Consider the following 18,128-nt stretch of genomic DNA (forward strand, 5'->3'; position numbering starts at 1 on the left):
GGAAAATACACGGACCACTGACCACACTTGAAACTTGCTGAAACGCTAGACTTCAGCACCAGGGACAGCGACACATCTGGGAGCTGTCCCAGGTGTTGAACGGGACACGTAAAATACAAAGGTCAGATAACCAGGTATAAACCGAAAAAAGGAATCTAAATTTGTGTTTGAAACATTGAGTTTTGGTCTTTTAGCATGGACAAGGGAATAAGGGAATAACTGATACACAATACTGGCAACCTTGCTGACTTACCAGACTAAATATATTTAGCAATTTTTTTCCATGTCCCTTTAAACATGCTGGTAATTAATTTAAAACAGTAAAAAAATTTAAAAAAAGGGCAGTTTAAAGTGATTTTTATTTCAGTCGGGCTAAATCGGCTTCAATACCAAAGAAATGTAAAAATAAAAATAGTACAACAAAGTACGTCATTTTACAAATACTCATGATGAAGGTCTGACATATCAGAATAATCAAATGAATTCAAACATGTCACAGTCATAACAAAATTAGAAAAAGTCAATACAGTACACAGAATGCATTAGGAGCTATATATTGAAGTGTTTGCTATACCATAGACTGTACAAATTTCTACTAGAAAAACTCCCAATACCAATGGATTATCAGGTAATATAAAATGTAAAAAAACTAAACCAAAAAAAAAAAAAAACAACAGAAGAAACACTTGTGATGCGAGTGAGTGTGCGTTCATACAGGTGCAATCTGCATGCAAATCAGCCTCAGGGTGACAAATGATAAAAGCAGCTACAGTTTGTAAATGAGTGTGTGTCGGCGGCTCGGCAGCAGCTGTTTCATGTGATATGTGACAGGATGACACTGACAAACTTAAAAAAAAAAAACACATCTTTGAGAGCATGACGCCACTTTATGGTCACTTGTGTTTCGTGGATTCGGGTTAAGAGTGGAACAATCATCAGTTTCCCCAGAAAGTAGGAAGCTTTTTCAAAGTAGGAGCGTTGGCGATGTCTCAGATTGAAAAATATGTTAAAAATGACATCCCGCCATCGGTTTTAGTTGGATGAACTCGGCCTTCGGTGTGTGCTCACTTGTTTTTAGTGTTTAAAGTAACTGATCTCTGTTTTAAGAGACTGAACGATCGCAAGCTGTCGTTTTTAAGCTTAATTTGAACCGTCGTTGAGGTGCTTTAAAAACTCGTGCTTAATGACCTGCGTGATGAGCTCCCTCTGAGCAGAGAGGTGTCGCTGTGATGTGTGTCTCGTCTGAATGCTGACCTTGGCGCTGGCTGGATGCCCCTCGGGAAGGGGGGGGGGGATAACTCTTCAAAATTTACAGTAAACACTCCAATGGATCAGACAACAGTACACAGACAAAAGCCACTACAAAAGCCCACTAGTAACCAGAAACGATAACAATTAGAACACTATTCCTTGACCATATATGCGGTGACGTCTTCCATTTGTCACTTTCAGCGAGTAAAAATAGATCATTTGGCGGAAGAAAAACTGTGTGTGACAGTCCGCACTGTGTGTCTGAGTGTGAACGGGTGCAGATAATTAGCTGTGATGCTAATCCATGTTCTCTCGGGAGCTCCCATGGAGACGGCAGTTACCATGGTCACTGCATGCGTTCGGTCTCTGTTTGGTGTAACAGTCCAGAAGAAAGTGTTTGTCTACACTGTATTTGCACACGATATGTCATGTTGGACAGCAGCCTCGGGGGCTCTGCAGGCAGGTTGGTAGTGATGGTTTGATCCCCCGCGTTGACTGATCTGAGGTCTGTTTTAGTTTTGAGCCCACCCACATAAGACTTGTTAAGATGATCTGCGATCTGGCTCAGCTACATCTGGACAGAGCCTGGGGCTCTGGACTGAGGAGGTCTGACATTTTGACTGGGGTGGAGTCCTGGTGCTGAGGGGTGGGGGTTGGTGTGTGGATGTCACTCGGGGGCAGAGCTTTGGTTCTGCTGGTATATGGAGGCTTTGTCCTTCAGCAGAGCCAGGCACAGGTGGCAGCTCCAGCTCCCTGGAAGGCACATATGAACAGCGGGAGTGTTATGTTTTTGTGTGGAATTACACTCTTTAATGCGTCACACTGTCACACCTCAACAACTTTAACCCAGAAAGAATTTGGTTAAATTCTCCCTTTACAACACATGAAATTTCATCCCACTTAATTTTTCTCATAAATGTACATAATAAAACAGATTTATGATGTGTGTGTTCTATCTAAATACCCCAGCTACTATAATATATATATATATATATATATATATATATATACACACACTATATAATATAGGTATTTTTCCCATCCAAAATAGCTGAATTGTGCCATAATGAAGCATACATCTGTACACGCAGTGATATATTACATATTTGGTATAGCTTGGTCCTTAGCTGCTTGCAGTGAATAAGAATTGGGTGCATGTTGCCTAAATGAGAATAACTTCTCTTAAACTTCTCCCAGAATCTACAAAAATCAATTTGGTTTTATGTCGGTTTTGAATATTTTTCCAATCAAGCCGCTTTATAGTCATGATTCATACAATCCAATTGATAAACACAACCTCCCCACCATCTCTAAAATCTTCCACGGAAGAAAGAAGCTCACAGTTAGCTTAAATTACTTACGGCTTGTTTTCTGTCTGATATATTGGCAAGATAGCTCTGAAAGATGGAAGGTGACATTATAATTGGCTGCATCATCACTAAATAATTAGATTTCAGTCGTCTTTAAAACTATTTTAATTAATTAATTCAATTATCCACATCGATTATATATTATATTTTCCCACTTGTCTAAAGTTTTTAACTCAAATGCAGTAACTTTTCTGCTCGTGTTTAAGAGTACAAGTAGCAAATAAATGATGAGAACCTCTGCTTCGGATTTATTAAGAAGCTTCTGATCCCGACTGTGACATCAAGACCACATGTTTCGGAAAACGCTGCACAGCTCGACTCTTGAGCATTCATTTCAGTCCAAAAGGTCACACATCGCCCATAAAGACGACTGCGAGCTCCTTCTCCACAAATGATTAGAGAGTGAAGCAGCAGATCAGACTAATTAGGTGGTTGCTGCCGTGCGGGTTATCTTTATAACAGTTAGCCTGGGCAGTGAAGCAGTGAAGCAGTATCTTACCCTCTGGCGGTTCAGTCATGGGTGGAGATAGACAGTACATGTGGTAGCCTCGATCACAGTCGTCACAGAACAGCAGCTGGTCCTGTGAAAACACAATATGTTCAGTCTACCGAGGAGACGCGAATAAATGTGGGAGCATTCCTTAAAGAAAACCGGGCTGTGGGAGTCAGACCGTCAGCACTGCCACCAGCTTGTATTCAGTCACCATCGTGTGCTTTAATGTTTGATTTTAAAAACACACACTACCTCAGTCCATTCGCTCAGGCTTCTCGCTGAGCATTTACATTTAAGTAGTCTGGTGAAAGATGTTGTGTGTGCAGTTTTATGTGTACCTCACCGCACACCAATGTCCAGGGGGGAGACCTTATAATGGCAGTGAGGGATAGCGCAACAATTAGCATATCCACTCTGTCTGTGGCTAATTCTTCTGTTTCTCAACCACACGAATAATTAGCTCCAGAGGATTACAGCCGACCTTTTCCTTCACCTACAACCAATGTGCCGACGCTGCTGACATTTACTGTAACGGCCCGACATAAAGGACAAGCCTAATTATAAGACATGAAACACCAGAATATGTCAAATGTAAATGTGAATCATTCTCAGTCTGTGCTGACAGGCTGCACAGTCCTCCGTCAGCTGTGGTTCTTGGCTGATAAACCTGCACAACTGATTCCTAAAGTAAAAACGAGACACTATGAAGTCATTTTGAATGTATTTCCTCTGCAAAGACAAACCGCACTGTATGAACCCTCAGAAACTCCTGTATGTCGAACGCTACACTGGCTTTAAAACCAGTCAGTAGTCTGGCAACGTAATCAGCAAACAACCCATAATATTTCAGAAGACTGTGGTTGGCCCTTTGTTTTCCATAGTGAAAGAATATCTGATATTAAGAACAGATGGTTTTCCAGTCACCGAACACAAGAGTTGTTTGCCAACTACAGAGAGGAAAGGACATAGAGCATTTTCACAAGAAATATTGGAAGAATGAGATGGTGTAATGTGGACAAAGTGTAAAAGTGAGAGGTCATTGTTTACGCTCAGTGTTTTCTTTTTTGGTTACTTGGCATTTGCTTCATCTGTAGCCCATGTGGTGTGACTTCTAGAGAAAGACTGAGAACACATTTGCTGAAAACATGTTAAAAAAATAAATAAATAAAAGTGGGGCTCACATCGTTCTCTGAGGTGCCGCAAACGTTGCAGCACTTGCACTCGATGCACTGCCAGCGGTAGGTCTTCACTGCGGCCATCATCACTGGCGTGAACTGCAGGCACGTAGGGTGGCCTACAGGATGGAGACGGACATGTTTACGAAAACACAGAAAAACAAGAAAGCCATTCCTTCGATGCCACAGATTAACAGATCATACATACATAATCATTGCTTAGCAACTGTAATTAGGCACAGCGGATCTCTGAGGCTTTGAATTTCTCCAAATTATGTGAGAGCACTGTTCAGAAACTCTTTCTAAAACTGAGAGCATGACAAACACACCTGTCAAGAAAACATGAACCAGGATGGTTTTATTTATTTGATTTAGTGAAAGCATGAAAGGAAATGTTAGCATATAACCATTTCACCATTTACATTGAGAGTAAACAGCATATATTTGGCTAACTCCAACAGCTTGTAAGGTTTTTACCGGCCACTGTATGAAAACTGAACCTGGATAATATAAATTCTTCATCCTGTGATCCTTTCTTTAACATTTACAGTGAAGGAAACTTTCCAACAAACTAATAGAGGAAACATTAGCTTAATAAGCTTTTCTTTCTGCTTCTGTCTGAAAATAAAGATCCTTTTTTTTTAATAAATATCAACTAAAATCCGCTGCTGACACAACTGTAAACTGCAGATCAGAGACTCCAGCTTAGTGAACTAGTAACAAAACGAGACGCGATCCGTTCCTACCTGAGCGTCCGCAGTCTGAGCAGGACACCAGTTCTTCTGATTGGCCAGTCTTTTGATTTAAGGTGGAGTCTCCCAGGCAGAAGTCACAGTAATCGTTTGGCAGCGCCAGTCCGTTGGGACCCTTCTTCGTTGCTGAGCAGGAGAAAGAAAAAGAAAACATTCAATGCACATCAGAACTGTCACTTTAACCCAGTAAGACCTGATGCAACATATTGGTATGGATGAGCCCGCAGATCTTAACGAGTTAAAGCTGCACAAGAAAACCAGTTAAGCATCTCCTTCGTCTTATTGTCTCCAAGCACACTTAACAAATCAAAGTTTCACATTTTTAAGCACAAACAAGTTGATGTCATGTCTACCAGGAACATGTATTTACTGTGACTGACTGATGATGCACTTTTGTGTCATGATCTGAACAAATGAATGACAACTGAGAAAAAAACGCACCCGCATGTATGCAAAGATTGTGTCGCGTACACAAAAAAAAAAATAACGACTATATGCGATGGGTATGTTGGGGTTTAAAAAAAAAAAAAAAAGACAAAAAAAAGATGGATGATGTTCTTAAAAAAAAAAAAAAAAAAAAGGCCTGAAGTTCCATGTTTCAGTCAAAACCATGAAAAGCACAAAAAAAAAGGACAAGAATGAGAGGGAGAGACTTCCTTTAAACAAACACATACATGCTACATAGCATGCAACCAAACATCCCTCTCCGCCTCTTGCTCAGCACTGGAGAGTGACTCACTCTTCTGTTCCTCAGGCTGGCGAGGAGTGGGTGGTGCCTCGATCTCCTCGCGGTCCTCGCCCTCCTCCTCTGCCAGGTGAGAGTGTGTATAGTGGTAGCTCAGGCCCGGACGGTTCTTGTAGCGTTTCCCACAGACTGATACACACACACACCGTCACACAAAAAGTGTTATCGTAATAGAAGCTGATTTAGACTCGAGGCCCAAGTTGGAGCCAACGTGGAGGTTAGCCATTCATCCCCCCCCAAAAAAAAATCAGCGTTTTAATGATTTTTTCGCTGCATTTTACATGATTCATTTCTGGCGGACACGCAAGTAGCAAACTCATACAGCATCAGCACAGCGAGCTGGGGGCCAACAGGAAGTTACAGAGCACACACGGAGCATTGGGGGAAAAAAAATTAAAATGAAGAAAAAAAAAAAGAGAGAGAAAAACGCATCAAGAAAAGCAACTTCTCCAATTTCTAAGTTGCAAACTTTAGTTCCAGGTGGGGTGTTTCAGATCCCGCCATGCATGGCAGAAGACTCGTCTTTCGGGTGCGGGGAGCAAAAGCCTCTCTGACATGCATGACACAGACAGCCGTTAAAAGCAAGCAGCTACTCACTGTCGCAGGCGTAAGGTTTGTCCCTCTCCTCCAGCGCTGCGGCCGCAGCCTCCGTTTTCTTCTTGCCATTCTTGTCACTGCGGCCCTACACAACCCAGTTAATATTTGACAAAAACATTACCACGGAAATAAGGCTTCACCTTGTCTGAATACTTTATTTCTGTCAGCTAAGAAAAGGAGTGCGTCGATCGCACTTAGTGCTCTTAGTGGTATGTTATCTCGTCCCTTTGTCCTTCGGTGTCCTGTAGGCGACTGACAGCAGAATAACCCTTTAGACACTCACCTTAGACTTGCTCTTGCCTCGTCTCTTAGGGGTCTCATCTTCAAAGTCTTCGTCGTCCAGGTCGTCCAGGTAGTCGTCGTGGTCGAGGACTCTCTGCTATAAGAATCTGGATTATTTCAGTGTATGAAATACCTGAACATTATTTCAGAGTCCATTTATAACGGTTCGTCTGATGCTTTCTGAGAACACGGACACCAACAAAGTGGTAGGTACCTCCAATGTGAACACATATAGAGGGCAAGCAGCGGAACTGATAATCATGTGCAGGTCTGTCTGAAATACTTCTCTGAAAGCATATTTACAGACACTTTGACTTTATTCGGGATGTTCCTACTCTTAGCTCAGTCCCATGAGCAGTCATCTCTGGAGTTTGGTCATAACAAGACAACGTTTGTTACGATCCTCTGTATTTGAGATTATGCAAACAGCCGTGAGGTTCAAGATCTGCTGTCTTTATTGACTGAAAACCAAAGTGCTTTGCCAGCTTTAAGTCTAACCTTACGGATGCGTCCAGAAGACGTATGAGTAACCGTCGATGTAGCAGGAGGCTCGACGGTGGCTGGATCATCCTCGGGACCGCGGAGATCCGACCCACCAGTCCTCCTTTCCAGAGGCTCCCCTTTCAGCAGAGCCTCCAAGCTGCTTCCATCCACTGCTCCCAAAGCATCACGCTTCAGACCCAACTCTATATCTGCTGCGAATACCAAAACAGAAGGCAAGACAAGGCAGAGTTATATATACGGCAGAGTTCAACAACTCAGGGATTCAAAATATTTACCGGTGCAGAACACATGAAGTGACCCCAACTAATAACTGCTAATGGATGAAATCGATCAGTGAAGGCTTTATCCAAACTAATAAATCCAGACAGTAAAGGAAAATGCTGTTTCCCCAAAGGTGGTACCTGCTTTGAGAGGAGGAAAGGCCAAGCGAGGGTCCTCAGGAGGATGGGAACGCCGTTTCTTTCTCCAGCGACGAGCCGGATAAGAGTACAGCTGCCCTGGAGCTAAACCTGGTGTGACACGGAGTGTAGTTGGAAATAAACAACAGGGGAGATAACAACAATATATAATAGCAATAATATAATGGCAAAAAATGTATTGAAGAATGTTGCAAAATTTGATTACACTTTGTTGAATATTTTAAAGTTATACATGAGTTGATTATCCAATGAGGCCATAACAGAGCAGAAAGTCGGGTAATGATCACGCTACATGCCTGCACTCCGGTGTCGTTTCTCCATCCAGATGTAACAGTTTGACTGTGCAACACCAGTCTGAGAGTCTAGGAAGGGCATGAGGATGCTGCGCTCAGCACAGAGGCGAGCGTTGTAGCTGTGACACTGCTCCATGGCATCTCTGTAATACTGCTCTCCCAGCCTGAAATGTGGATGTTGGTTACAGGTCAAATAACACAGACTAGAACAGCTTGTTTCTAAGAACAAACACAGGGGAAAAAAAGTGTGCGAAACGCTCACTGTAGAAGTTGAATATAGTACCATCAAAAGCTTTATTGTCTAAACTAAATTCATCTGTTCTCTATTAACAACCTTTTTGACCTAAATAGACATGTGGTGTTGTTACGGGTTACATGTGATAGATACATTAAATATATGTCATTGTGTTCCTTATTTGACCAAGAAAACATAGCATTCACAAATAATTAATTCTTGACCAAGTGCATGAATATGCATATGAAGCTTTCAATTTTTCTTTTACTATTATAAGCAAGATATGCACTAAATGTAGCACTGAATAGTTAAAGAACAAATGCCTCAGTGCTTACTGATCAAAATGCTATGTATTGGTGACAGTATTTATTGTTTCTTTGCTTGAACAAATGTCTCCTTCGCAGCTTTGTTACTTTTCGGTGTGCTGTAATATCATCATTGTTGTAATAACACAGCAGTCATCTTTGATGCGTGTAAAAGAATAATCACTGTTTCTCATAAATGCGGTGTTTGCTCCCAGATTCACTCCAAGTAATTGGTCACATCGTCGTATCATACTGCTTACTGGCCCATACTGTATGTTCATCGTATAATTTATTCGCAGAATAAGCAAAACGACGCATTGTTTTCGTGATAATAGGCAGCATTAACATTAACGATGGAGGGCTCTAAGAACAAAAGGTTGATTGTTAGCAACAAAGCGCCCGCCAAACTGACAGTTTACCATTGAAATTAACTCGCTTCTTCATTCACAAGCGACTGACTAAAACAGTTCCCTTATATTCTGTGTAACACCACCGCAAACACGTTCACGAGGGACGGACTTGGACATAATAGTGGCTTCACAATGGACTCGCTTATTTCTAACTGCCCACAGCTAGCAGGCTAACATTAGCACAAAGATAACGTAATTCTCTGGGGACAATCATTGTATTCAAGAATAGGGATACCATTTATGCACTTTCCACAACAACGCATTGGAATTGTAAACAACCAACAGGGCGCGTCCATCTGCGCGGCGGTTCGTTTCTCTCAGAATAAATAAAGGTAAACTTACACTTTCACAACACTGTCGACGGCCGCCGCCATATTTGCTTACTGCGGTTCTGTGAAGTGCGACTGCGCCTGCGCACAGAAGGTAGCGACCGTTATTGCCGCCCACAATAAAAAAAAAAAAAAAAAAAAAACATTCAAGACGTGCACATTACACGCCAAATGTTCATTATTCGCAGACAGTCTAACAATGTCCTTGAATTTCTCTTTGTTTTGATTATTAGTTTACCCTTAAATCTATGTAGAGGAGACACTTAAGTTCAAGGTTTCCGAAATTGTATGTGGGTTGAAAAGGGGCGTTTAGGACCTTTGGGACCTTTAGTTATTTCCTTAGTAGCTTTTGCTCTAAACACCTCTATATTGCTTTTGCTCTTACCGGATTGCATTTTTACATTGTTAATTGGGTCTTAATAATTGCAGTTCATATGGAAGTTTTTCTGTGCCATCAGAGTTTGAATACGAATTTCTATTATTGAATTTTTACAGCATCAAAATCAGACTTTGAATTTGAAAAACCAACAGTGTCAAAAAAAATTCAGTGGAAAAAAATTAAACTTCAAAAAATTCAGTGGAAAAAGAACCAGACTCAACATCCGGGTAAACAGGGAAAAGCAATCGATCCCTGTTAGAGAAATTGTGTCATCTATTAGGACAATAATTTATATATTTTTGATTGCAATTTTGTGGTTCAGTTGTTTAAAAATAAAACTTACAACTCCCTAATAGGGAGTTGTAAGTTGGCTGAAGATATATTTCTCAGTTATTATAGACTATCATCTATTAATCATCCACCTCCACAGTGATTGACACCATATGTTTATCAATAGTGTCAGGATTTGAGGCAGAGTCGCACAGGCAAAGTTCAATGTCTTTAAGTGTCCACAGGTGTAACTAAAAAAAAATCACAGCATAGGGGCAGGAAAAAAAACAACAACCATGAAAGAAATAAACAATAAAGACGAAGTAGCAAATAAACTTACGCAAAGTAAAGACAGAACACAATGAAATACAGCGACAGAGGGCGTACTGAACACAAAGGGACCAGAAGTGACAATCTGGCAAAGACTGGATTGCATGTTTCAACAGGCACTCAATGCAGGAAGCATCAGAGAGCAGCAGGGAGGATTGTCTCTACAACATTATAACAATCCTAAACACATCTAAAAATACACAATGCACATAATAAAAAACGTATAACTATGGTAACATATTAGCATGTCCCTCACAGTCCTCAGACCTAAACTGCCGGAGAAGCCAGCAAAGGATGACACTAACCCTAACCCTAACCCAAAAAATATCAAGAAATATATTGCAAAGAATAAATGCACATTGTGCTCAAATTGGAAATGCATTGTGGGTGTAATTTTGCAGAAAAAAGAACATCTAAATGTTCTTTAACTTTTGAAAATGTGTTATGTGATGGAAATTTTAGTAAGGCACAGAGTCAGTTATTTTCTTCTGAGGAGATCATTTGCTTTTAATAATATCTTGCAAGAAAGAACAGCACAGTACAAAATTATTGCTGCTCTGACCACTGAGAGAAAGACACTCACACTCACACTTATATTGCCCATTGTCACGTCATCACTCATTGGGTATCTTAAAGACATGGTTGGTAATCCTGTTCAGAAACACATTTTGTAATATTGGGTGAAATGGTCCATCTATCCTGAGAGAAATCTATACAAGATGTATTTAGAAAAAGGGACGAAAATAATCAGACCTCTGTGGCAGCTGCAGGACTGAGAAAAAGCTGACCAATCCGAGATCAGCGTCCCGCTGGGTATAGGTATCTTTCTTCTACCTTTCCTCCCCCAATCATAGTTGAGGTTAGCCAGACATAATCGTAAAGCTCAGCTTCATCCCTGTCCCCCTTAAAGTGCAGCTGTCAGATTCTCTATCTATTCTAACAAGCCCACCATTGTATAAGAGGATTTGAGAGAAAACAGGACAGGGTGGTATCCTTGCAGGAGGTTATTATAGGTTATACACAGTAACACTTAATACAATGCATATAAGAATTAATTTTCCTTTACAGTTACATTACTGTATGTATTGTATTGCGTGTGCTTTTGCTTTTTTATTCCCTAATGTGAATAAAATGTTTTTCATTTAGAATTTACGCACCCTTTTTTAAATTTGGCTTGTGCTTTTTCAAATGTGGGTCGTCTTTTTGTGATGCTACAAATGGAGCTGATACGATGCCAAGAAAGCCTTGGAAAGGTTAAGCATTGGTCTCCAAACTACTCGGATACTGTCAGTCTGATGGCATCTGAAAGAAGGAAGCCCACCCCCCAACCCACAGGGAACCCAAGGATCTATTGTTAACCCTCAGATGGTCTTTGTCCGTGTCCCGGCTGTTCTAAACGTAAAATCAGACAGATTCCTCACAAAAGTGAAGAATCTTCACAAAAGTGAAGATTCTGAAATCATACTTAATCGGATGCAATGGCAATTTAAAAAGTATGTAAACCGTTTTTAGTTGATTTCATTTTCTTTTTACTTTGGTAAATTTTGCAGAATAACTCCAGATTAGTGATTGCAACTTTTTTTAATCTGCTGCCACGAATAATGTGACAAATCTACACTCTGACTTTTGCAACACTTCTCTCAAAAAATGTGTTGCGAAACTTACAAAAAGAGTTATATTTGTGGAGTTGGGAGCAGGACTAATGGGACGGGGATGGTCACGGGAGGAGATGGGGGGAAGGAGGTCAGGGGTCAACCGTGAAGAAGGGAAAGACGTAAAGAAGAAGGGAATAGTTTTATTAAACCCTCATTCAGCTGACATTACAAAAAACGCCTTCAACTTCACCTACCAGGCCCCTTGGATTGGTTCCGTAGATAATGATAAAGTGTGGAAGTGGCTGGATGATTTCTTATCACTGGTAAGGGCGCTCAGTAATTTCTGGTACTGTATGTACTTCTACCCATGCACTCCTTCTGACAAAAACAAAGAGTACAACCAATGATAACAAGCATCTGAGCCAAGGAGATAGGGAGTGATAGTTCACCTTAGATAGGACTTGACAATGTAGAGAAGTCTGGAACATTCTTTCAATACTGCTTTCGGGAAAAGCATGCTTATACTTACTTACGACAAACTAATTTTCATGTCAACCTGTTCTCCTGCTTGATGCCAGATAAAATATTTTGTGTGTATGCGTGTACGTCGGCTGTTAAATGTAATTTCTCGGGTCAATATAATGTGCAGGGCATGAGCGTGTTTACCTGTGTGTCTGTTTTTTTTGGGAGTGTTTACCTTTTGCTTTTGCAAAGCTGGTATTAAATAAATTTCACGGTAAGCTGACAGTAAATTTGTATTCTTATCACATACAATAACTTGGCCACCAGGCATTTTTGAATCAACAAATAGGACTTACTGGCTGCTCCGCTGAGCACAGGCCCCCACAAATTTGAGGCTATGTCTGTTTGTATTTAAAGGCTCTGAGTGATATCACATCATTCTTCTGATTTTGTGCGTTTTATTAACCTTGATTAAGTGTTTGGGGAAAAACAGAAAATGTTGGGATATTCAGTTTTGTTGCAAGAAGCTACAAGAGTCGAAATGGTGTGAATCGTGATGGGAGTGGTAGCAAGTTTAAACAAAAAAGAAGAGATAAAGAATGGTTCTTTGATTTTTCTGTTGAAGACTTTTGGAAACTTGGGAAGTCAGATCTTCTACCAGAGGATTCTGTCAGCCTCTTCATCAACTTCAGCCAGGATCACCTGCTTTATTGCGGCACCTATGGTTTTAATCCTTGGGATCCCATCAACAGGTACAACGACAGTGTTAAACAGAATATTGTCGTAGTTTATTTGACATTTTTATGTTTTGCAATCAGATTGGAACATGACCACATATGGTTCCCCGACTCCATTCGAGCGTGGAGAGGCTAACAAGATCCTGCCAATTGCTCTGCACCACCTCTCCCCAAACTTCATCTCCATCATTGGTATCGCAGCTGTAGCTGCTGCTGCGATGTCTTCAATTGACTCTCACCTGTTGTCTGCCACCTCCATCTTCACATTTAACATATATAACCATAAACACCATCTTGAGGATGGTGTTTATGTCCAGCACACTCCAGTTAGAACTATATGCATGCTATCAGCCATTTTTCTAACTCTGTTGTCCTCCTACCTGGCTTCACTGCTCTTTAACAAAGGACTTATTTCTGAGAGGTGGGATGTATTCAAAGTGAAAGCCCACAAACCATCACAGACAGTGAAGTTAATGATCAGAGGCGGCACCAGTACAGGGGAAGATGATAAGCCTGAACTTCAGATTGAAACTGAACTGAGAGATAAATGAAACATAGATTGGTGAAGATAATGTAAGGAATTCATCCCATGTATCAAATTATCACAATAATTCCCACGTTTACTTGTTTATTTTATTGCCTTCTTGTGATTTTCTGTAGCTGTAAAGCACTTTGAATTGCCTTGTGTACGAATTGTGCTCTACAAATAAAATTACCTTGCCTTGCCTTTACTTTGTGTGTCTGTGGTTACATTCTACGGGGGATCGATTAACTTTCTGTTGTTGCTTTTTGAATGGCATAGTTTTATATCAAAGGAAGGGGAAAAATTTTGTTTTGTTTTGTTTTAAGTCATGTTTTAAGATTTAAAACCTTTTCCTCTTTTGGTGGTGTCACTCAGTCCCACAAAACATCTATAAGTTACATTAAAAGTTCAATTTAACCACTATTTTCTTTTATCAAGAGAGAGAACAATAATGTGTCTGAAAAACTTAATGTATTGCAGCTTTTTAGAGTTGTAAAACCACAAAAAACAAATGAATTTAGTTGTTTGTGCTCTCTCGCTAAATACTTGTTATGCCCTGTTGTTGTGGCAGTGATGCTCCATGCCCTTAAATTTTATTTTGCATGTGGTTATGTGAAAGGCTTATATAAAGTACACATCGTGTGTGAAAGAATGATGCACATTACAAGCAGGCGAGGTAGGTTCTGAATGGTAGATGAGCAGACCTATCTGGACACTGGCACAATTTTTTCCTTTCCTTTTCTTTCTTTCTTTTCAGTGTGTATATGTTTTGCCAATAACACATTTTAGATTATAATCCCAAATCAGAGAAAACGGTTACAGCTACATTCCTACATTTCAGGCCTGCAACTCATTCCATCAAAAGTTAGGACAGGTGCAAATTTAGAAATAACAATGGTAATGATGTTATTTCAAACAGGTGACTAGAATCATGATTTCTTACCAAAGCAGAATCTTTGAAAGAATCGATTTATTCCTGACTTGGCATCCTCAAAAGAATGGAAACATTGCAAAGTGGCAAAAGCTTTGCTGTCCCAAACCTTTTTTTTGTTTATCTTGTCTTTGTTTTTAGAATATATTACAGGCCTGAAATGCAAAAAAAATGGACAAAGGAAACTTTATTGATTAAACAAATTATGAAATATTTTGGATTTTGTGAAAGCAAGTGTAGGAATAAGTGGAATGCAGCAAGTGCGAGTAGTTTTCCACGTAGAGTCAGCTTGAGCTTCGACTTACTGAGCTGTGAGGGGCAGCAATGTGCCACCAGGCATTTAGACTGACGGAAATTAACAACAAGAAGAAGAAGAATCTAACCTGCCTCAAGAAGAAGAAAATAAGGAAGGTAAACGCATGTGCTGAAGCGACATGGCTGTCAACTGCCAAAAGTAGCTCTCTGTTGTTGATGTTGTCTTCTTCGGCGTGAGGTAAAACGTTACCACATTTTAAGTTAGTCCCGTAACTGTGAAAATATACTGAAAAATCTGTAATCTGTAGTGGTTTAGTTTAGGAGACGAAGTTAGCTGCTAGCTCTTTTAGCTGTGGAGTCAGTTAGGAGTTCTGCTACAGAACGTCCGTTAATGTCAGTTAACGCGATGAAACTGAGTACGTGACTGTGCTCGACTTGAAGTAAAACAAGACAAAAGGTTGTGACTGATATTTCTGTCCAAAAGAGACTGTTCTCAATTGAACTTTAAAACTGTGTATCTCATTGTGGGTTTGATGTGTTGGTTATTAGTAAAGGTCTCTTGACTGTTTAACATGTCAATGCGTAAAATTCAAATATAATTACAGTAATAATGAATAACTTATATACAGATATATACAGACCGGGGCTTTCTATATATTTTAAGTGTGTAGCTGACAAAAAACTGAATCTGGCTCATTTTACTACATAAAGTTTCCCCTTTATAATATGCATTTTTCAGATTTTTTTTGGCATCATGAGGTTGTAAACTTTATTCAGACACGTTGGTTGTGCAAACAACCTTTGCAGCGTGGCCGCTCTGAATATTTTTGATCAATCATGGGCATTTATTTATTTAATCTTATTTTTTATCGTTTATTGAAAGCAGGTGCACTGCAACAGAGTGCAGGAAAGATCTGCTGTGGATGGGATTCTGTATCCTGAAAAGGCTGCAGTCTCTGTAACCAGTGCTAACAAAATTATTCTTGTCAATCTAGATCAATCAAAACCTGGAATTTGCCTTCTAAGAAAGCATTTCACGGGAATTTGCCTTTCTTCGAGATTACCAAAGAGACGCTCTAGCTGTTTAGGTAGCCTGCCTCAAGATGCAGGGAAGTGTTTTTCAATCCAGACAAATGAAAGCAAACCGGAGGATCGATTTGAAACTGTTGTGTGTGTGTATGTTTAACACGACCCTTTCTTGTCATTTGTGTTTAATGCATTTTCAACATATTTAATTTAATTACTGCACATCTCAGGCTACCCACGTATATGAGTGGGTTACGTAAAGTCCACTGCGGGAGCGACCAGATGTTCTCTCTGTTAAGTGGAAAATAAAACGCTTGTTCACACATTTTTGCTGGGCCATCCAGTATTTGCATACAAACTGTAATGAAAAGGTCAAAATAAGTGCAGGGAGGGCATTGCTGTGTAACGTTTTGACTGTGTATAATCGAACCATCTATGTGCTTTCTGCAAAGGCCCTGCTTTGCTGTACACCCCACCTACCGCACCCTAACAGCTGTAAAAAGTTACCTATCTGATAACATAAAGGCCATACAGGACAGTAGGACGATGGCCAAATTATCAGTTTGGCCTGAATCCTTAGAAACTCTGAAAATGAGTTTGCTATTTCTCACCATCTTTAACAAGATTTTCCGGCCCCTTTGTTAAAAGAGATGTGGGTTTAATGGCTTCTTAATTCATTGATATACATGCATCTTCTCATCTTGACAGCTGGCTGGCACCACTGCAGAAATGGAGGCAGCAGGAGCAGAGGACAGTCTTAATGGGCAGGGGGCGGCAGCGGCTGAATCGACTCCTCCCAGACCTGGACGGACTTCTGCAAAGCCGGTTTGGGCTTTGCTGGAAGAGGCCGCTCAAATGAAAACGGAAGGAAATGCTCTCTACAGGGACAAGAATATTCGCTCGGCCATCGGCCGCTATCACCGCGCTCTGCTGGTGCTCCGGAGCCTCGACGCTGATGTGATGAAAGCGGTGAAAGGGTTTGGGCCTGAGCAACCGCCTCTTACACCTGATCAGGAGGCTATGCTGAGGAACACACAAGTTGACTGCTACAACAACTTAGCTGGTAAATGATAATGCTGTTAAGTTCAAGTAGAAATATTGTTAATAAATTGAAATGCCTCTCAGGATTAGCTATAAAATATACAGTGTAATTAAAAGGTTCTCAAAATATTGTTCCATCATCGCCAGCTTGAAATGGATCCCTTAGTATGATTATTACATTATCGTGCAGTGGAGCAGTTGTACATTTGTGTGTTAAACATGTGTGCATGTGCGCCTTCCAGCATGCCTGCTGCAGAGACAGGCTGTTGATTATGGCCGTGTGCTGGAGTACAGTCTGCGAGTGCTGCAGTGGCAGCCGGGCAACGTCAAAGCGCTGTACAGGGCAGGAGTAGCCACTCTGGAGATGGGGGATGCACAGAGAGCCAAACAGTACCTCACCCAGGCCTGCAGAGAGCAGCCTAATGGTAAGAACAAAGCCACGACACCACAGCAGGGTTAGGCCGACACTTTTGGCTACTCGAAGGATTTTGGCTGCTGTTTGCCCTGAACGTTTCTGAAATGTTTTTTTCTGTCACAGATGCCAACGTGAGGAAGCATCTGCAGAGGGCAGAAGAGAAACTAAATCAGGAGCTGCAAAAAGAGAAAGCCATGTATCGAGGCATGTTCCCCTCCAGCATGAAGGAGAACGCCGGAGACGGGCCGAACCAAACCAACAGAGCAGGTGACGGAGTGTAGACGAACAGCTCAGCGTGCCAAATAAAACCTCAACCTGAGACGGACTGTACACCCTGGGAGGAGCTTTCACACGTATCGATTTGCTGATATGACTCTTGTCACCTTTATGAGTTTGAAGTGGGCATAAGAAAGTAAGGACCCTACATGATGCAGACTGCTGGAAAGCAGTCAGTAGGACAGTAAATATGTTGCTGCTGAAAATAGAAAGGCGAGGACAGAAGAGTTAGTTTCCTAGCAACAAGGAAATCAACGAAAGTCCAGTCACTCTGTGCTTGTGAAAGCTGAAGAGACTCTTCATGCACTACTCAAATGCTTACATAACTGCAGTTGTCTGTTCAGTGATGTGAACGGTGATTTTTGTGAGTTTTCAAGTAAAGTATTTTTTAAATAATTCCCAGTTTCAGAATTTCTTTTTCTCACACACACACACACACACTTACACACACATTTGGTACAAAGTCACTTTTTTCTTTGAGTCCTCGCTCTGCTCCTGAGAATAAAATTGTGAATCAAACATTTCAGACGTGATTAAAGTCATTACATTTCAGCTGTAGAAATCACAACACTTTTTACACACAGTCCCCCTTGTTTCAGGGCACCATAATGTCTGGGACAGAGTAACGGTGGGTGCATTAAAGCAGTCATGTTTACTACTTTGTTGCATGTCCCTCACACACAATGACTGGTGACATCACCAGGTGCCGAGTATCTTCTGTGGTGATC

At 40.8% G+C, this 18,128-nt stretch overlaps 2 protein-coding genes across 6 annotated transcripts; one reads left to right on the forward strand and one right to left on the reverse strand.

The window, feature by feature from the left end:
• Positions 1-340: 340 nt before the first annotated feature.
• Positions 341-9,234, reverse strand: LOC142397820 (zinc finger protein ubi-d4-like). 5 transcript variants are annotated; one of them, XM_075481550.1, is made up of 11 exons: positions 9,174-9,234; positions 7,885-8,045; positions 7,571-7,678; positions 7,164-7,357; positions 6,667-6,759; positions 6,384-6,468; positions 5,781-5,915; positions 5,036-5,167; positions 4,296-4,408; positions 3,121-3,202; positions 341-2,004 (listed from the first exon to the last, which is right to left on the reverse strand). In XM_075481550.1, exons 1-11 carry the CDS (start codon positions 9,203-9,205, stop codon positions 1,919-1,921), a joined length of 1,221 nt encoding a protein of 406 aa, XP_075337665.1. In that variant the 5' UTR covers positions 9,206-9,234; the 3' UTR covers positions 341-1,918. The 5 variants fall into 5 exon arrangements, with proteins under 5 accessions (XP_075337665.1, XP_075337664.1, XP_075337662.1 ...); XM_075481549.1 differs by having other exon boundaries at positions 6,667-6,762; XM_075481547.1 differs by having other exon boundaries at positions 7,164-7,360.
• A 5,544-nt stretch (positions 9,235-14,778) lies between these two features.
• On the forward strand, positions 14,779-17,797 carry ttc9c (tetratricopeptide repeat domain 9C). The gene is made up of 4 exons (XM_075481553.1): positions 14,779-14,880; positions 16,377-16,731; positions 16,952-17,134; positions 17,248-17,797. The coding sequence occupies exons 2-4, from the start codon at positions 16,398-16,400 to the stop codon at positions 17,403-17,405; spliced, it is 675 nt and encodes a 224-aa protein (XP_075337668.1). The 5' UTR covers positions 14,779-14,880; positions 16,377-16,397; the 3' UTR covers positions 17,406-17,797.
• Positions 17,798-18,128: the final 331 nt, after the last annotated feature.

This window comes from Odontesthes bonariensis, chromosome 13, assembly GCF_027942865.1.
Source record: "Odontesthes bonariensis isolate fOdoBon6 chromosome 13, fOdoBon6.hap1, whole genome shotgun sequence".
NCBI classification, from domain to species: domain Eukaryota; kingdom Metazoa; phylum Chordata; class Actinopteri; order Atheriniformes; family Atherinopsidae; genus Odontesthes; species Odontesthes bonariensis.

Coding starts and splice junctions, on each gene's coding strand:
- LOC142397820 (XM_075481546.1), bottom strand. CDS start 9,205: ATGGCGGCGGCCGTCGACAGTGTTGTGAAAGT. Junction 7,679..7,884: donor GAAACGACACCGGAGTGCAG/GCATGTAGCGTG, acceptor GTGTCACACCAG/GTTTAGCTCCAGGGCAGCTG. Junction 4,409..5,035: donor CTCAGACTGCGGACGCTCAG/GTAGGAACGGAT, acceptor TCCATCCTGTAG/GCCACCCTACGTGCCTGCAG.
- ttc9c (XM_075481553.1), top strand. CDS start 16,398: ATGGAGGCAGCAGGAGCAGAGGACAGTCTTAATGGGCAGGGGGCGGCA. Junction 16,732..16,951: donor CTGCTACAACAACTTAGCTG/GTAAATGATAAT, acceptor TGCGCCTTCCAG/CATGCCTGCTGCAGAGACAG. Junction 17,135..17,247: donor CTGCAGAGAGCAGCCTAATG/GTAAGAACAAAG, acceptor TTTCTGTCACAG/ATGCCAACGTGAGGAAGCAT.